The sequence below is a fragment of the Salmo salar genome, chromosome 02 (genome assembly GCF_965601325.2).
Source record: "Salmo salar chromosome 02, fSalSal1, whole genome shotgun sequence".
In the NCBI taxonomy this organism is placed as follows: domain Eukaryota; kingdom Metazoa; phylum Chordata; class Actinopteri; order Salmoniformes; family Salmonidae; genus Salmo; species Salmo salar.
Genome location: NC_138292.1, coordinates 31,031,667 through 31,047,826, shown reverse-complemented (window position 1 = coordinate 31,047,826; position 16,160 = coordinate 31,031,667). Strand labels below are relative to the sequence as shown.

Below are 16,160 nucleotides of genomic sequence, written 5' to 3'. Positions count from 1 at the left end.
TAAATAACAGCGTGAAAAGAAGGAAGCCTGTACAGAAAAAATATTCCAAAACATGCATCCTGTTTGCAATAAGGCACTAAAGTAAAACTGCAAAAAATGTGGCAAAGAAATGAACTTTATGTCCTGAATACAAAGCGTAATGTTTTGGAAAATCCAACACAACACATCACTGAGTACCACTCTTCATATTTTCAAGCATAGTGGTGGCTGCATCATGTTATGGGTATGCTTGTCATCGGTAGCGCTGAGCAATTAATCAAAATGTTGGTTCTTTTTTGTTTTTTAAACAGCTAATTTATGGACATTGGTTCAATTATTTGAGTTCCATTTCATTCTGCTCATACCCGAACTGTGCAATGTAGTAGGGAGTTGTAGTTTCCAACAGGCCAATGTTCTACATAGTTTAGCACAGAACTTGATAATTAACCACAATTACCATAATCCATTGCGCTCCTACCTGTCCGGTCTGTTTATTCTACGCCTGCTTATATAAGAGACAGAAGAATGCTCGATCAGGACGGATACATAGAGAGCAGTTGCTTTGCGAGGTATTTTTACCTGAAAATACATGATCTTAGTGATTGATAGTTGGTATTCAGCAGTCATAAAAGTATGCTTTATTTACTTTGAAGAACTACTAAAATAGTGATTTTGGCAGACAGCATAGGCAGCAGCTCTATAGAGATGAGATGATGACTTGGAATGAAATAATAAAGTCATTGAATAAATAAAATGTAATATACACAACTAAAATATTTTATTCAAGTAAAGTAATTTTAATAAGTGATAAGCAGTAATGGGCAGTCAGTATCATCATGCGACTCGTATGAATAGTTTTATTCTGTGTTGTTACTGCATTCAACCTACATAATGCATAGTGCATTTCATGTAAAAATAAAACAATTGAAAACTTAATCGAAATCGTGATTGTTTTTGAATAATCGAACCGAAACCGAATCGACCTCAAAAAGAACTAATCGTTCAGCACTTGTCATCTACAAAGGCCAGGGAGCTTTTATAGGATAAAAATATATGGAGTAAAGCTAAGCACAGGCAAAATCCTAGAGGAAAACCTGGTTCAGTCTGATTTCCATCAGACACTGGGAGAGAAATTCATCAGGACAATGACCTAAAACGCAAGACCAAATCTACACTGGAGTTGCTTACCAAGAAGACAGTGAATGGCCTGTAGTAGTTATGGTTTTGACTAAAATCGGCTTGAAAATCTATGGCAAGAATGGCTGTCTAGCAATGATGAACAACCAACTTGACAGAGCTTGAATAATTTTTTTAAGAATAATGAGGAGATATCGTAGAATCCAGGTGTGCAAGACTCTTAGAGACCTACCCAGAAATACTCACAGCTGTAATAGCTGCCAAAGATGATTCTAACATGTATTGAGTCAGGGGTGTGAATACTTATGTAAATTAGATATTTCTGTATATCATTATTAATACATTTGCAAACATTTCTAAAAACAGATTTTCACTTTGTCATTATAGGGTATTGTGTGTAGATGGGTGAGAATTTTTTTAATTTAATCCATTTTGACTTCAGGCTGTAACACAACAAAATGTGGAATAAGTCCACGGGTATGAATACTTTCTGAAGGCACTGATAACAGTTGTTTCAACTGTATTATATGGGTGCTCCTCGATCAAACGTGGTGTGGCAACAATATGATTTAACTGTGAGTGATGTCACTCAACATGCCACTGTATGACCAACCTGTCCCATCTCCCTGTCTGTCTACAGGTGAAGAAGATGGCAGTGGAGAAGCAGGGGAGTCAGACATGGATGGGCATAGTGAGTCCAGACACCCAGCCATAGGACCAGAGGATTGGGATGGACCAAGTAAGTTTACGTCATTTCTCTCTCTTCTGGTGGTTGTCGTCTGGTTGTCCGGCAGTTATCTGACATCCCTCAACCAGAAAGCCATATTTCAACCAGGAAGTTACTTTTTTTTATGACATCTAATGACATATTTTGCCCACTGGGAATGGAAAGCACCTGGTAGGATGAGTGCTTTCAAATCTACCAGAGAGGGAAAGAGCAAAGCACATGTGATATAAGCCGCAAAAGTCTCTAAAGTTGGGATAAAATGTGGCTCCTAACAACAATAGATGAAAAACTGGGAAAAGTGATGTGGTGAGCTAAATGAGTATATTATCACCATTGAATAGTAAGTTAGCGTACCAGTGTTGAATGGGTGTATGAAATTGCTTTGCTCTTAATCTTATTGTATATGTGCTTGAACATAGAATGGAACCCCAAAAGAAAGCTTATAATATTATTTTTTTACTATATTTATTTGCTCTTTAACATCTCATTTTACCATGCAGATTCCCCTTGCTGTTCTTCACAAGGGTTTAGAAAAATGGTTGTATCTTGTTTTTTTGTTCGTCTTAAAAGTCACTTCATCAAAGTGATGGATAATACATCGAACAAGATAGCAACACAGCAATTACTGTTGAGGGCATTATATCCACATTGCTGAACACACAAAATATGATTCCCTTCTAATGCATATGACCTTAAGAATTTATTGTAGCAGGTACATACGTTTATAAAAGTGGGATTTGGACAAGTTGTGCTGGTGCTGAAGCCCCCTGCGGTGTGTATTTTATACTGACAGTGAATCAGTGTTATCGGCCCCTATCAGATAATGCATTTATCATTAAATTTTACATTTGCATTTAAATCTGAGGAAAGAAATGAGCATTGCTGGTTAAAGATTAGAGAGGCTGGGCCGACAGTAATAAAACATCACTGTGATCAGTCAGGAGACAGGGCTGAGGGGGTCAGCGCTCAACTCTGGGGGCCACCATGACAAAAAGACAGCAGGTATCACATGACGAAGAGAAGGCCCTTTGGGCCGGGGGAAAACGCTGAGCTTAAAAATACTGCTGTCTTTGAAAGGGAGATAGGATGGGATGGGAGCTCTGACTGGCTGTAATTATACACCGATATCTCTCTGTCTCTATTCTCTATTCTCTCTCTCTCGCTCTCAGGACATCTCTCTTTCTCTCTCTATCTCTTGCACTCTCTCTCTCTGTCCTTAGCCGTCAGAATATTGAGAATTACAGACTCATAACACTGACTGCTGGACTGACTGGGGGTTGGGGGTGTTCAATAGGGAGAAAACGTTTGAAACTGAGTAAGGTCCTACCTAACTGAACTACCTGACTGAACTTGTCCAATACTAATAGAGATTTCAGTTTACTGTTGCCAAACATTTTGATACAGTGTGCCCTAATGAACATGACCCTGGATTGTCTGCCTCATACTTAGAGTTTTTTTCAAACTCTAACTCCAGAAACATGACTTCAGATGAGATAGCACTATTGTCTCACGGACCACTCCTACATACAGGCATGTATCTATCTACCTGGTCAAAGCCCCAAGGACCCATACTCATATATGTTAGTATATCATCATTACTACACTATCTACATAATGAATATCATTTTGTTAGGATAAGGTGCACTCCCTCTCAGTTCCAGGTAGTCTCATTAGTATTTCTTAAGATCCTTTATGTTCTACTAGTCCATGAGAGAGACATAGTTTCAGAACCAGATGTGGCTGCCACTCCTTCTGTTGTCTTTGTGGGCAGTGGGCAAGAAAGGAATCTTTGAGCATAATAATGCCATTCACTATCCCATCACGCCTGCCATGAAAGGTCATTTCCCTTTTTAATTTTTCCCATTGTGTTGGAAAAGTCAGATGGGCATGTTATAATTTGAATAAAGAGGGAAATCAGACAATCAGATACGAACATTTTGAAATTACATGGCTTCCTGTTCAAAGAGATTAAAAGCAAATGTATTTAGTTTGAGACTGTCTACGCTGTAATCTCTTTGTAAATGTTCAGATAGTGGTAGCATTCAAACTCTCTTTGTTATTTCTTGGCTTAAGTTTAAGCAGGTGCGATAAAGATCAGCATCGGATCATTTTTAATCACTCAGTGTGTGTATCTGAATAGGACGTATAATGGCTGTTACGTCCTCACCTGTCTTTGGTTTTCCTATCCAACCACCCCTGGACATTTTCCTCTGTCGATAAAATGACAAAAGCAGCCAACAGTACATTCTCTAATTGATCTTTTCATCGTTATGTACCGTGTAAGGATGAACACATATCAAGTGTTGCAATATAGTCGTTTAGAAGACTCTTTGATCCAAAGTTACTTACAGAACAGTTGACACGGACAGTGGCACATGTTTATGTGGCCCATGTAGGAATCGAACTCACAACATTGGTGTTTCCAGCACCATGCTAACCCACAGCCATGGGTGTTTCCAGCACCATGCTAACCCACAGCCATTGGTGTTTCCAGCACCATGCTAACCCACAGCCATTGGTGTTTCCAGCACCATGCTAACCCACAGCCATTGGTGTTTCCAGCACCATGCTAACCCACAGCCATTGGTGTTTCCAGCACCATGCTAACCCACAGCCATTGGTGTTTCCAGCACCATGCTAACCCACAGCCATTGGTGTTTCCAGCACCATGCTAACCCACAGCCATTGGTGTTTCCAGCACCATGCTAGCCCACAGCCATTGGTGTTTCCAGCACCATGCTAACCCACAGCCATTGGTGTTTCCAGCACCATGCTAACCCACAGCCATTGGTTTTTCCAGCACCATGCTAACCCACAGCCATTAGAACTACTAGTTTCCCAGTGTTCCTTCCTGTATAGAATGACAGTAGAACCATGTGACTCATTAATCTGATGGGTGTTCTGCCTCTGAAGTCAGTTCTCTCATAGAACAGAGAACACCCAGGGAGTTCTCAGTATAACCATGTCATCCCTGAAGCAATCAGCACAGAGATCTGCTGTTTCATGTTCATTTGGCGTCATGGATATTTGAAATCCATGTACTATAATGGGAGATAAACCTGACTGTGAAGTACTGCTATTCTTCACTCATTTCCATGGACTACTTTGTCTCCGATACAGATCTGTCGCTGTTCCTCAAGGCTAAATGAGAGTGGTGGGTTTTAGCTAGCGTTAGCTTCTAATGAACTTCTGCACATTCTAATCTACTGGTCTGCTCTTATGAGCCACACCCCCGTGAAAAGACATGGAAACTCAGTTAGCTTCAGAGGAGGCTCTCTCTCGTTGCTTCTCGTGTGGTTTTGTCTCGATATTGTACAGAGTAAAACGTTCTCCCTACGTTTGGAGGAATGCAGTTGTTAGCTTAGGCTTACATGGCTGATTAAGCAGACTCTGTGATGTATATCTGTAAACATAATGTAATCTTCCATCTTGGTGTTAGCATGATACCATGTCATTTTACTGTTCAAATAAACTAAACAACACGCTGCCTCTATTTGTACTAAGTAAGATATGTCTGACAAACAGTCTTACTTGAAGATAATGCATCCCAGATTGCACCAGCAGCTGGGTGAGAAGGTTTGTGAAGGAAACAGGGGCAGGGAAGGAGAAGGGAGGAGAGCACTAAACACAAACAAGTGAGCAGAAGTGATGATCACCTTGCCCATAATTATTTCTGCTTGACTGGTCCTGAACAGGCACAGCCCTGTCCACCTACCCTTCTCTCTGTCCCAGCTGGGCATGAGCCACGGTCGGACAGGTTGGGGTCAGCTGAAGGAGTGGCCCTCCGAGACGATGTCCGACGGTCAGACAGGAACAGACCCCTCCCCTATCCACCCACCCCCTTCATCTCCCGCCGGCCGACACCCCCTTCATCAAGTCATCAAAAGCTGCACGGCAAAACATGTCTGTCCTCAGATGAAGACTACAGTAGTCTCACAGTTTTTACTCCGGCCCACCATTGAGTGTGTGCCGATGGCGATGTTCCCGCCTACTGGTCCACACGAAAACAATAACGTTTTAGGTTTTATGCACATATGTCACGCGAGGAGAATTTGTAGAGCAGATGGCCACGATACCGTGGCAGGTGCCTCGACAAATGTTTGCCATCGCTGTGCTGCTATTTATATCATTGTGAAACACAGAGTCACAAATATTTGAGGACTGAGGAACGGACAGGGGGACCGCTGGCCCTCTTTGTTGAGAGTCAGAATGACCACCAAAATAAACAGATTAGGCTTTACAGATGTAGGATGTTAATTTGAGCCAGTTTGCTACAGCAGGAAAATAATCCTGCAGTAACATGAAATGTGAATTATTATGTGCATTATAATTAATGGACATTTTTGTAGGGGTTGATACACTTTACTGTTAGGTCATATTAAGTCTGACATTTTAAAGTGGAAATTACAAACTTTAGAAGCCTTTTTAAACCTCGAATACACTACAAGTTTGCATTTCCTGCTGTGCATCAAATTAAGATCCTACCTCGGTATACTCCAGACGATAATGACCTGAATGCGTCAGGACAAACTTTTTGCCGATACAGTATAATACAGTAGATGCAGTGTAGTAGGACTGTTGTCCAAATGGGATATAAAAAATGCTATGAATTTCCCCGTACACCTTCATGTTTGTGGCTACATAATTATAGCACACTATGAGGTAACTGTGAGACGACCCCAGTCCGCAGGCTGGGACAGCACACTTCCTATACAGATCGTTGTCATCGCACCTCTAGAGGAGTCCATCCTGAACACACACACACACACACACACACACACACTGTTAATGAGAGTTCTTCTGGCACCTGACAAGTTCTGCACGGCAACAGTGCATTTTTAATTCTGACTCTGAAGTCTATTAATTGAGGATGTGGTAAGGAAGGAGGGAGGAAGGGGTGCTGGAATGAGAGAAAGAGACAAACTCCGTGCACAGATGCAGATTAGGGCTGCAGAAGATGAGGGTGTAAAAGGGATTTAATGCTAGGATGGATTAGAGAAATCCTTGTAACAATGTTAAATAATTATAGTTCCAGTCGAGATCAAAGCACCATTGATTGAACCCCTCAAGCCTTCAGCACACAGAGTCTTGGAAAGCAGAGATTGGTAAACTAGTGCTCAGACCACTCCGACTGCTCGGGTTAAATTGGATTGGAAATATTAGGATGTAGATGAATCCTTCAGGAGGAGTTTGCAGAGCTTTTGAATGCCGGAAATGTAGCTCGCAAAACCCATTTGAATGGTTTGATACAGATGTAGGATCTTAATTTGAGCCAGTTTGCTACAGCAGGACAATAATCCTGCAGCAACAGGAAATGTGAATTATTATGTGGATTATAATTAATGGACATTTTTGTAGGGGTTGATACGTTTTTCGTAAAGGAAAATCAAGTCTGAAATTTCCAAATGGAAATTACAAACTTCAGAAGCCTTTTTAAACCTCACATACATTACAAGTTCTACATGTCCTGCATTGCAGGACAATTCTCCTGCAACAGGGTATTAAAATGAAGATCATACGTCTGTAGAACGGCCTGTCTGGGCAGAATGATCATAAGACCAGGATGTAGCAACCACCTCATCTGTAGAACTGCCTGTCTGGGCAGAATGATCATAAGACCAGGATGTAGCAACCACCTCATCTGTAGAACTGCCTGTCTGGGCAGAATGATCATAAGACCAGGATGTAGCAACCACCTCATCTGATAGATACATACAGTACCTAAAGCATGTTAAGTTGACTTACAGACGTAGTCTGGACTTTTATTTCAGCAAAGTAGAAAACACTGGAGACTCGTTCAAGTTGTTTATACATTTTTTCCTCAAATCAACAGATTTGGACGTGCATCATAGCGATTCTCTCTCAAAGGGATGTTTTATCTCTCTGTGGTTTTATTCAAAGTGTTTTATCAAGTATTGGAAAAATAATGATGAGATTTCAGATGAAACTATGAACAACAGCTAGGAACTTTGGGAATGAAAACATGGAAACTAAACTGCAATCTCAGCACTCATTTTCTCATCAAGGTTTTTCTGAAATTGTGGGCCATCCCTGGCCCAGAGCAAGCCGTGAATGTGTGGTGAACATCTAACCTGGTACTCCACACTGCAAAATAGAAACTTGCTATGCTCTCTCTACTTCACACTACATTCACTTCCTCACACAGACATACATGTATAGCCTACACACACACACACACACACACACACACACACACACACACACACACACACACACACACACACACACACACACACACACACACACACACACACCACACACCATGAAAAGAATGTTTGATTGTGTTGATTAAATATTCAACAAGAGATTAGAGAAATCACTTCACTCTTATGCTGCAGTTCTTCCATGCAAATGTACTCACTGATCCGATATACTGTACTAAGAGGCTTTATGGCAAAACTTCACGGTTGTTATTTATATCATCTAAAATAGGACTGAATTAAATTGCTGTTATTATCATTCTAGGTATTTTGAGTAATAGTTTGCCGGCTGCCGGCTGCAACAGTGAAATTAAAATAGTCAATAGATATAGATTCTATTGATTGTCACATTTTTCAAGATAATCACTGTATCATTGGAAAATCACATCTTAATTTTCAGTGTTTCTTTTTTCATGACAGAATTCAATGAGAATGAAAGCTGTTGGTAAATATGAAGCTGAACACAGTTGCTGGCAGTGATTCTGCCCTGGGGGACTTAGTTCCCAATGCTGCATTCTTTCTTTAACACTCTGAATATGTTTGTTCTGCAGTGATTACACCCTCTGAGTCTTCTACTTATTTGGAGAAGTATCACTTAATTGGGTGAATATGTGATTTGTGTATTTAAAATCTGCATGGAGATGTTTCGTGCAAGTTATTTGAGAGGATGTTAGACTATGAGTTACTCAACTGAAACTTACAGGAAGTTGAATCCCTCTGTACTCCATAGGATTTCATTTTGCTGTAAGTATATAAACTATATTTGAGTTTCTTTCTCAGTGCTGCTCCTCCATGATTCACTGAGAGTTCAACAGAATCTTTCTGAGTAGCTGCACTGGGTCATATTTTATGTACATATATTTGCGCTATTTATGGTAACTTTTTGTTTCAATTCCGTTTGAAAACAGAGCACCTCAAGTCATCAATGCATATGGTTTGGCTGTGGGAATGTAAATCTTAAACTTCACCCTCTCTCTCTCGCTCTCTCTCTCTCTCTCTCTCACACACACACACACACACACACACACACACACACACACACACACACACACACACACGCACGCACACACGCACACACACACACAGTCTCTCCTCCTAGTGAAAGGTATTGATATCAGAGCAGTGGCCCTGTCTCTCAGACAGTGTGTGTGGTGATGAACAGCTGTGTCCGGCTTGGCCCCTGGTCACGCCAATTCCAGCTGGGTTTTGTGTGAAGTTGGGGGGGCGGGCACTGGTTGTCAACTGAATTAAAATACCAAATAATAGTAATAATATTGATAATAAAAAGTTAATAAAAAACCGCATGTTCCTTCCTGATTGTGAGTGTTGTGGTATTCAATTATGCAATTTTCATTGGCATATTAATCATCTTTTCAACAAACAAGCCGGCGTTAATTAAAGCAAAGCATGGATAAAGACGTGTTGCCGGATCATCACTCCGTTTATCACCGTGCACAGACCCGCAATTAAGTCAATTCTGGCTGTGAGATGAATTTCAATGTTCTCCTCGCTCTTTCCTGTGTGTGTGTGTATGTGTGTGTGTGTGTGTGTGTGTGTATAGATGTGTATGTATTATGGTCAGTGTGTGTGTGCGTGTGAGTACTTGCGTGCGTGTGTGTGTGGTTTCTCACTTGTTTCTGCCATTGTCTGGAGGGAGGGCCAGTAACACTGCATGTCAGAGTGGGAGAGGCTGAATATGTAAGTTGTAAATCAAACCCTCCATAGTAGAAAGTTGTCTTGGTTACCTATTTATTGGAAAGAATGGAAACAAATTACAGGCTACAGCTTTAACCTCACTACCTCCGTATTACAGTTATGATTATACTGCATTATACTGTTGAAAAAACATCATAGTTATTTGTAATTATTGACACGACAATATATCATTTGTGTGTTGGTTCCTAGCTTGGCTCATTGGAAGGAGAGTGGAGATGATTGAGAATCTGTGGAGAGATATACTTGTCCTAATCACAGCTCACTGATCAGCTGCCATTCGTTAACAACCCAGAGAAACCCTGGTGATGTGATGTGAACAGCCAGAGCCATGCAAACACTTGAGTCAGTCAGTCAGTCAGTCAGTCAGTCAGTCAGTCAGTGGGCCACCAGAATAGAGCTCCATCAGCCAGCCATCTGACTGTACACATGTTGCTTGTCCCCGTCCCCGGCTCCTCCGTTGTGGAGCAACTTTATCAGTGCCTGCCGCTCACCCACTTGCTAAACTGGAGGGCCAGCCGCCTCTTAACTTAAACATAAGATCTTTGTGGTTTGAAGCACTCGGCTGCACCGCGCGCAATGAGAATCTGAAAGGCAAACAAGACTCTAGTGTCGGCATTGCCCATCACAAAATCATCACACCACACCACCACCACATGGAAAAGGAAAAACTGTTTCTGCTGCGTTAGCTCGATACTAAATGCACTCAAACAGACTGCTGCACTGGAGCGAGATTCCCTCTCAAGGAAGCAATGGAGAGATGGAGGGAGAGAGAGAGAAAGCGGGTGGAGCGAGAGCGAGAGAGAGAGAGAGTAAGAGAGAGAGTGGAAGAGGGAGAGAGCGTTAGAGAGAGAGAAGTCAAAAACCTCCACATAACAATGCCGGAGAAAAATCAGAACATTTTCCGCCGAAAGATGGGCCATTTCCAAATCCTCGTGCCCTATCAGACAAATTAAAGTAAATCAAGCATGAAATGAAGCAGAAGAGCCCGGAGATAAGGCTCCTTTAAGTCGTTTACAGATTAGGATAGAGAGAGAGGTGCATCTGGTCTCTGGCAGTGAAGGAGGCTAGTTTCTCATTTCACAATAGCAGTCTGTGTATAGGATTACTCTCCCCTGTCACTGACATGGGAAGCAGTGGGGGAAAAGCCATCCACAAAATGTTGCTAAATATGTCCCTAATGTCTCCAACGTCACCGAACTTCACTTGTCTCCCATCTGAACGGGGGTGATATGTTATGTTATAGCATGTCATGGAAGTGAGTAGTATTTTTTTGGTCAATTAGATGTGTTGTTATTTGGGGTGCCATCTATTCTCAATAGTCTTTCCACCACCATGTGACTTAAAATGTACATGTGATTCAGGATTAGCTAGAGCGGATCACATGACTGTGGCAGTCACTTCCTCTGTCCATACTGAGCATGCCTGAAGTCAGGTTGGAGAGAATTCGACAGACTTCAATCCCCATGCTGTATGTTCAAAAGGTGCATATGTGCAGTATGTATTTATTTCACTTTAAATTGAACAAACTGCACTATTACTGTAATTAAAAGATGCAGTTACTGTTACAGTGTATAATTGCCTCATAAAATATGATTTATATTCTAATATTTGTTGTATTTCTTGTTAAAGGCTGTGTATTGAATTATTTTTATAAAATGACATGTGCTGTATCCATTTTTCTTTTACTTTCTGCTCCATACATCCTTCTGCCGGGAGTCATTTTATGGTAATAGATCCTACAGTACAGTACAGTATGTCTGATGATTTATGGTAACAGATCCTACAGTACAGTACAGTACAGTACAGTACAGTACAGTATGTCTGATGATTTATGGTAACAGATCCTACAGTACAGTACAGTATGTCTGATGATTTATGGTAACAGATCCTACAGTACAGTACAGTACAGTACAGTAAAGTACAGTATGTCTGATGATTTATGGTAACAGATCCTACAGTACAGTACAGTACAGTATGTCTGATGTAAATCATTTAGAGACTGGATTGTAATGAGAAAGCCTGTCGGGTGATTTGAAACCCTGTGATGCTCACTCACCTTAACCATCACTTCAACTCAGTGATGCCGTGCTCTACCCGCTGAGCTACAGAGGACCATCTCTATACTATATAGACCTCATGTACTATACATCACCTATACTCCCATTTCCCCTGAAAACACACACACACACACACACACACACACACACACACCCCCCCCCCCCCCCCCGACAGACAGTAGGTGCATGGCTCTTTGATGCCGCCCGTACTGGGCTTGGTGGATTTTGTTTCACTCGTCACATGTATCTGTTCTGGCGGTGATGAGAGGTGGGCTTGGCTGCTATACCCAGTCTGCTCTGAGAGAGACAGGGAGCTGGCCTCATCAGCGGGTAGTTGCTCTCTAAAACCGCCACCTTGACCTTCCCAGCCCAAGTCTTAGGTTTATCCTCTTTATCACACTATCTCCAGGCATTTAAAAATACTCCTGAAACTGGATGATTTAACCCGCTTTTACGCTGTTCACATCAAAACTGGATGAAAAAAAAGCTTAATCCATCTTATCTGTTGACTGTCAAACTGCTCCGGCTAAAACCTACTCACAAAAGACAACTAGGTCACCCAGGAAAAACAGAATTCCTGTTTACGGAAAGTTTGAAATCTGGTAATTGACTTGGGGAAGAGGTTTCAGGAGCTCTTTGAAATACTCCAGTCTGTAACTGAAGTGTTAAATTCAATCCCATAGGTAACAGTTACTACTGTAAATATGTTTGCTACTATAGCCTTGTTTGCTTGATTTGTTTTCATAAATGTACAGTGAGGGAAAAAAGTATTTGATCCCCTGCTGATTTTGTATGTTTGCCCACTGACAAAGAAATGATCAGTCTATAATTTTAATGGTAGGTTTATTTGAACAGTGAGAGACAGAATAACAACAAAAAAATCCAGAAAAACACGTCAAAAATGTTACAAATTGATTTGCATTTTAATGAGTGAAATAAGTATTTGACCCCCTCTCAATCAGAAAGATTTCTAGCTCCCAGGTGTCTTTTATACAGGTAACGAGCTGAGATTAGGAGCACACTCTTAAAGGGAGTGCTCTAATCTCAGCTTGTTACCTATATAAAAGACACCTGTCTACAGAAGCAATCAATCAATCAGATTCCAAACTCTCCACCATGGCCAAGACCAAAGAGCTCTCCAAGGATGTCAGGGACAAGATTGTAGACCTACACAAGGCTGGAATGGGCTACAAGACCATCGCCAAGCAGCTTGGTGAGAAGGTGACAACAGTTGGTGCGATTATTCGCAAATGGAAGAAACACAAAAGAACTGTCAATCTCCCTCGGCCTGGGGCTCCATGCAAGATCTCACCTCGTTGAGTTGCAATGATCATGAGAACGGTGAGGAATCAGCCCAGAACGACACGGGAGGATCTTGTCAATGATCTCTAGGCAGCTGGGACCATAGTCACCAAGAAAACAATTGGTAACACACTACGCCGTGAAGGACTGAAATCCTGCAGTGCCCGCAAGGTCCCCTGCTCAAGAAAGCACATATACATGCCCGTCTGAAGTTTGCCAGTGAACATCTGAATGATTCAGAGGACAACTGGGTGAAAGTGTTGTGGTCAGATGAGACCAAAATGGAGCTCTTTGGCATCAACTCAACTTGCCGTGTTTGGAGGAGGAGGAATGCTGCCTATGACCCCAGGAACACCATCCCCACCGTCAAACATGGAGGTGGAAACATTATGCTTTGGGGGTGTTTTTCTGCTAAGGGGACAGGACAACTTCACCGCATCAAAGGGACGATGGACGGGGCCATGTATCGTCAAATCTTGGGCATTGAAAATGGGTCGTGGATGGGTATTCCAGCTTGACAATGACCCAAAACACACGGCCAAGCAAGGGAGTGGCTCAAGAAGAAGCACATTAAGGTCCTGGAGTGGCCTAGCCAGTCTCCAGACCTTAATCCCATAGAAAATCTGTGGAGTGAGCTGAAGGTTCGAGTTGCCAAACGTCAGCCTCGAAACCTTAATGACTTGGAGAAGACGAAATCCCTCCTGAGATGTGTGCAAACCTGGTGGCCAACTACAAGAAACGTCTGACCTCTGTGATTGCCAACAAGGGTTTTGCCACCAAGTACTAAGTCATGTTTTGCAGAGGGGTCAAATACTTATTTCCCTCATTAAAATGCAAATCATTTTATAAAATTTTTTACATTCGTTTTTCTGGATTTTTTTGTTGTTATTCTGTCTCTCACTGTTCAAATAAACCTACCATTAAAATTATAGACTGATTATTTCTTTGTCAGTGGGCAAACGTGCAAAATCAGCAGGGGATCAAATACTTTTTTCCCTCACTGTATTTTCCCCTCTTAGAACTGATTTTATATAAATATTGTTTGTTTTTTAATGAAAGCAAGTGTTCTAATCTTCACTAGTTTTGTTCATAAAATTCTGTAAAACTTTTGTGTTTTAGCAGGCATCCAAACTGTCATAGAGGTATGTGAATGCTTTACTTATAAACATATAGAATCGAATAGAAACAATTATTCACTCCACCTGACAGGCAAAATAGGAGCGATATCCTTCTGATGCTTCTCAACATGTAAAACAATCAAATGAACAACAAATAATGTGTCGTCCTCTAGATGTTGTTTGAGATATCTGTGTGAGGATACTTTCATCCTTTTAAGTTTTTCTGTCTTGTTTTACCAGCTATCAATAGACAGTGTGGCACTTGTATAAGATGGATGTCTTGGAGATTGTTGTCTTTATGCTTACTGCTAACTTCACTAGGCTTTTGATCAAACTGAGCACTTGACAACTGGCATATTCCTATTGTTCAATGATAGCATACCGCCTCAGTGATTTTCGTCAATTATATACATCGGAGACAAGTTCACAGTAGATGGTAGATGTATTTCCTGTTCATATTACAGTTCTCTGATTTCCCTCTTGTGATTGAATGGGATCTAAACAGCAACAATATATTATAGTCTCAACCTGCCAGAATCAATAGAAAATGTTATACCCCGGTCCTCTGCTTTGTGTCAGGGCTAAAATCACAGGCAGTATCTATATCTATGGTTAAAATGCCCTAATCTCTATGGCCTGTTTAACTATTCCCCCAACAAACCCTTGCCTGTCTTGTGGGCCTCAAAACAAATCTGACTTATAGGAGTGTCCTCAAAAGAAGGCTAATCGATCCACCTCATTTTCGAACGTTTCTATGGGCACAGCCAAACAACGGAAGTGATGGATTCGACTTCCGCTTTATTTCCCTACTGCAGTGCGTCAGTGGCAAACTTGCCAGAGTAAATTATTTGAAAAAGTTCATTTATAGAGTATAAAAGTCAAGTAAATAAGTGTATGTGTAATTTTATATTTATTTAATTCAAGTTCGCTAACGTTAGCTAGACCTACTAGTAGGATAGTTTTGTTGTGAGAATAATGTTAGTTGTGTTGTGGCAGAGTTAAGGCCACCAATCCAATAACTATAACTGTAACTATAATAATATACTATCGGCTACATAACTAGAAAACGTTGGTGAGCATCCACACTAGAGGAAAGTTTATAGTTTATCGTTCTACAGTCCTACACCTGTCAATCATCTGATCAACACATTCTACTGCATGCGGACTATTAATAAGGTGGTAACCCAAGACCATTCAGGAGGTCTCTAACGCAGAGATACTGGTTTTGACCATTCAGTGCTTTCAGGGTGTGTTCATTTTCATAGACACAACTGCAAGTAATACTTCAATGTACACGTAAGCCTAATGAAAAATAATATAGTAACACATGTTCTAAATGTACCAATTCAACAACAAACGCTGTTTACCCTGCACATCTTTTACAGCATGTCATTGCCTCGTTCCTCAAGTGGTTTGTAAGTGATTTAAATGTTTCTAATAGTTGTCAATTCGTTTGGGTCTTCTTGTTCACTGTGCTCATCTCTGTATGTCCTGTGCATCTATTTGCAATGCATCAGTGCAACAATGTTATCATAACCGGCCAAAAGTGATCACACCAATGCATATTCGTTCCTCAACTTTCCCGACATGCATTTTCTAAGCTGTAGGCCTGTTTTACATTCAGCAATTAGCAAGGGCAAGCCTGCTTCTTTCCATGAATGGGCTATAAGGCCTAGTATAAAACATGATTCAAATAAATGTCCTATAGATTTTGTAGCCTATAGCTTTTCCTGGGATTTCACGAAAAGAGGAGAGTTGCGTCCGAGGCGTATAGCCTATTGTGTATGTGTAGCTGAAGTAAGAGGCTAAATATTAGCTAGATATTAGGCCATTCATTAGCTAAATATTAGGGCTATAGGCTAAATATTTACTTGTCAAAGTGCAAGAAAAAGAAGTGAAGAAA

The 16,160-nt window shown here is 41.1% G+C and overlaps 1 protein-coding gene across 1 annotated transcript in view; it reads left to right on the top strand.

Moving 5' to 3' along the window:
• Positions 1-16,160, top strand: part of LOC106579057 (zinc finger protein ZFPM2) — a 191,272-nt gene that overhangs the window by 95,570 nt on the left and 79,542 nt on the right. The window contains exon 3 of the mRNA XM_045701935.2: positions 1,757-1,855. Within this exon, the coding sequence (XP_045557891.2) occupies positions 1,757-1,855 (99 nt within the window). The remainder of the gene's footprint in view (positions 1-1,756; positions 1,856-16,160) is intronic.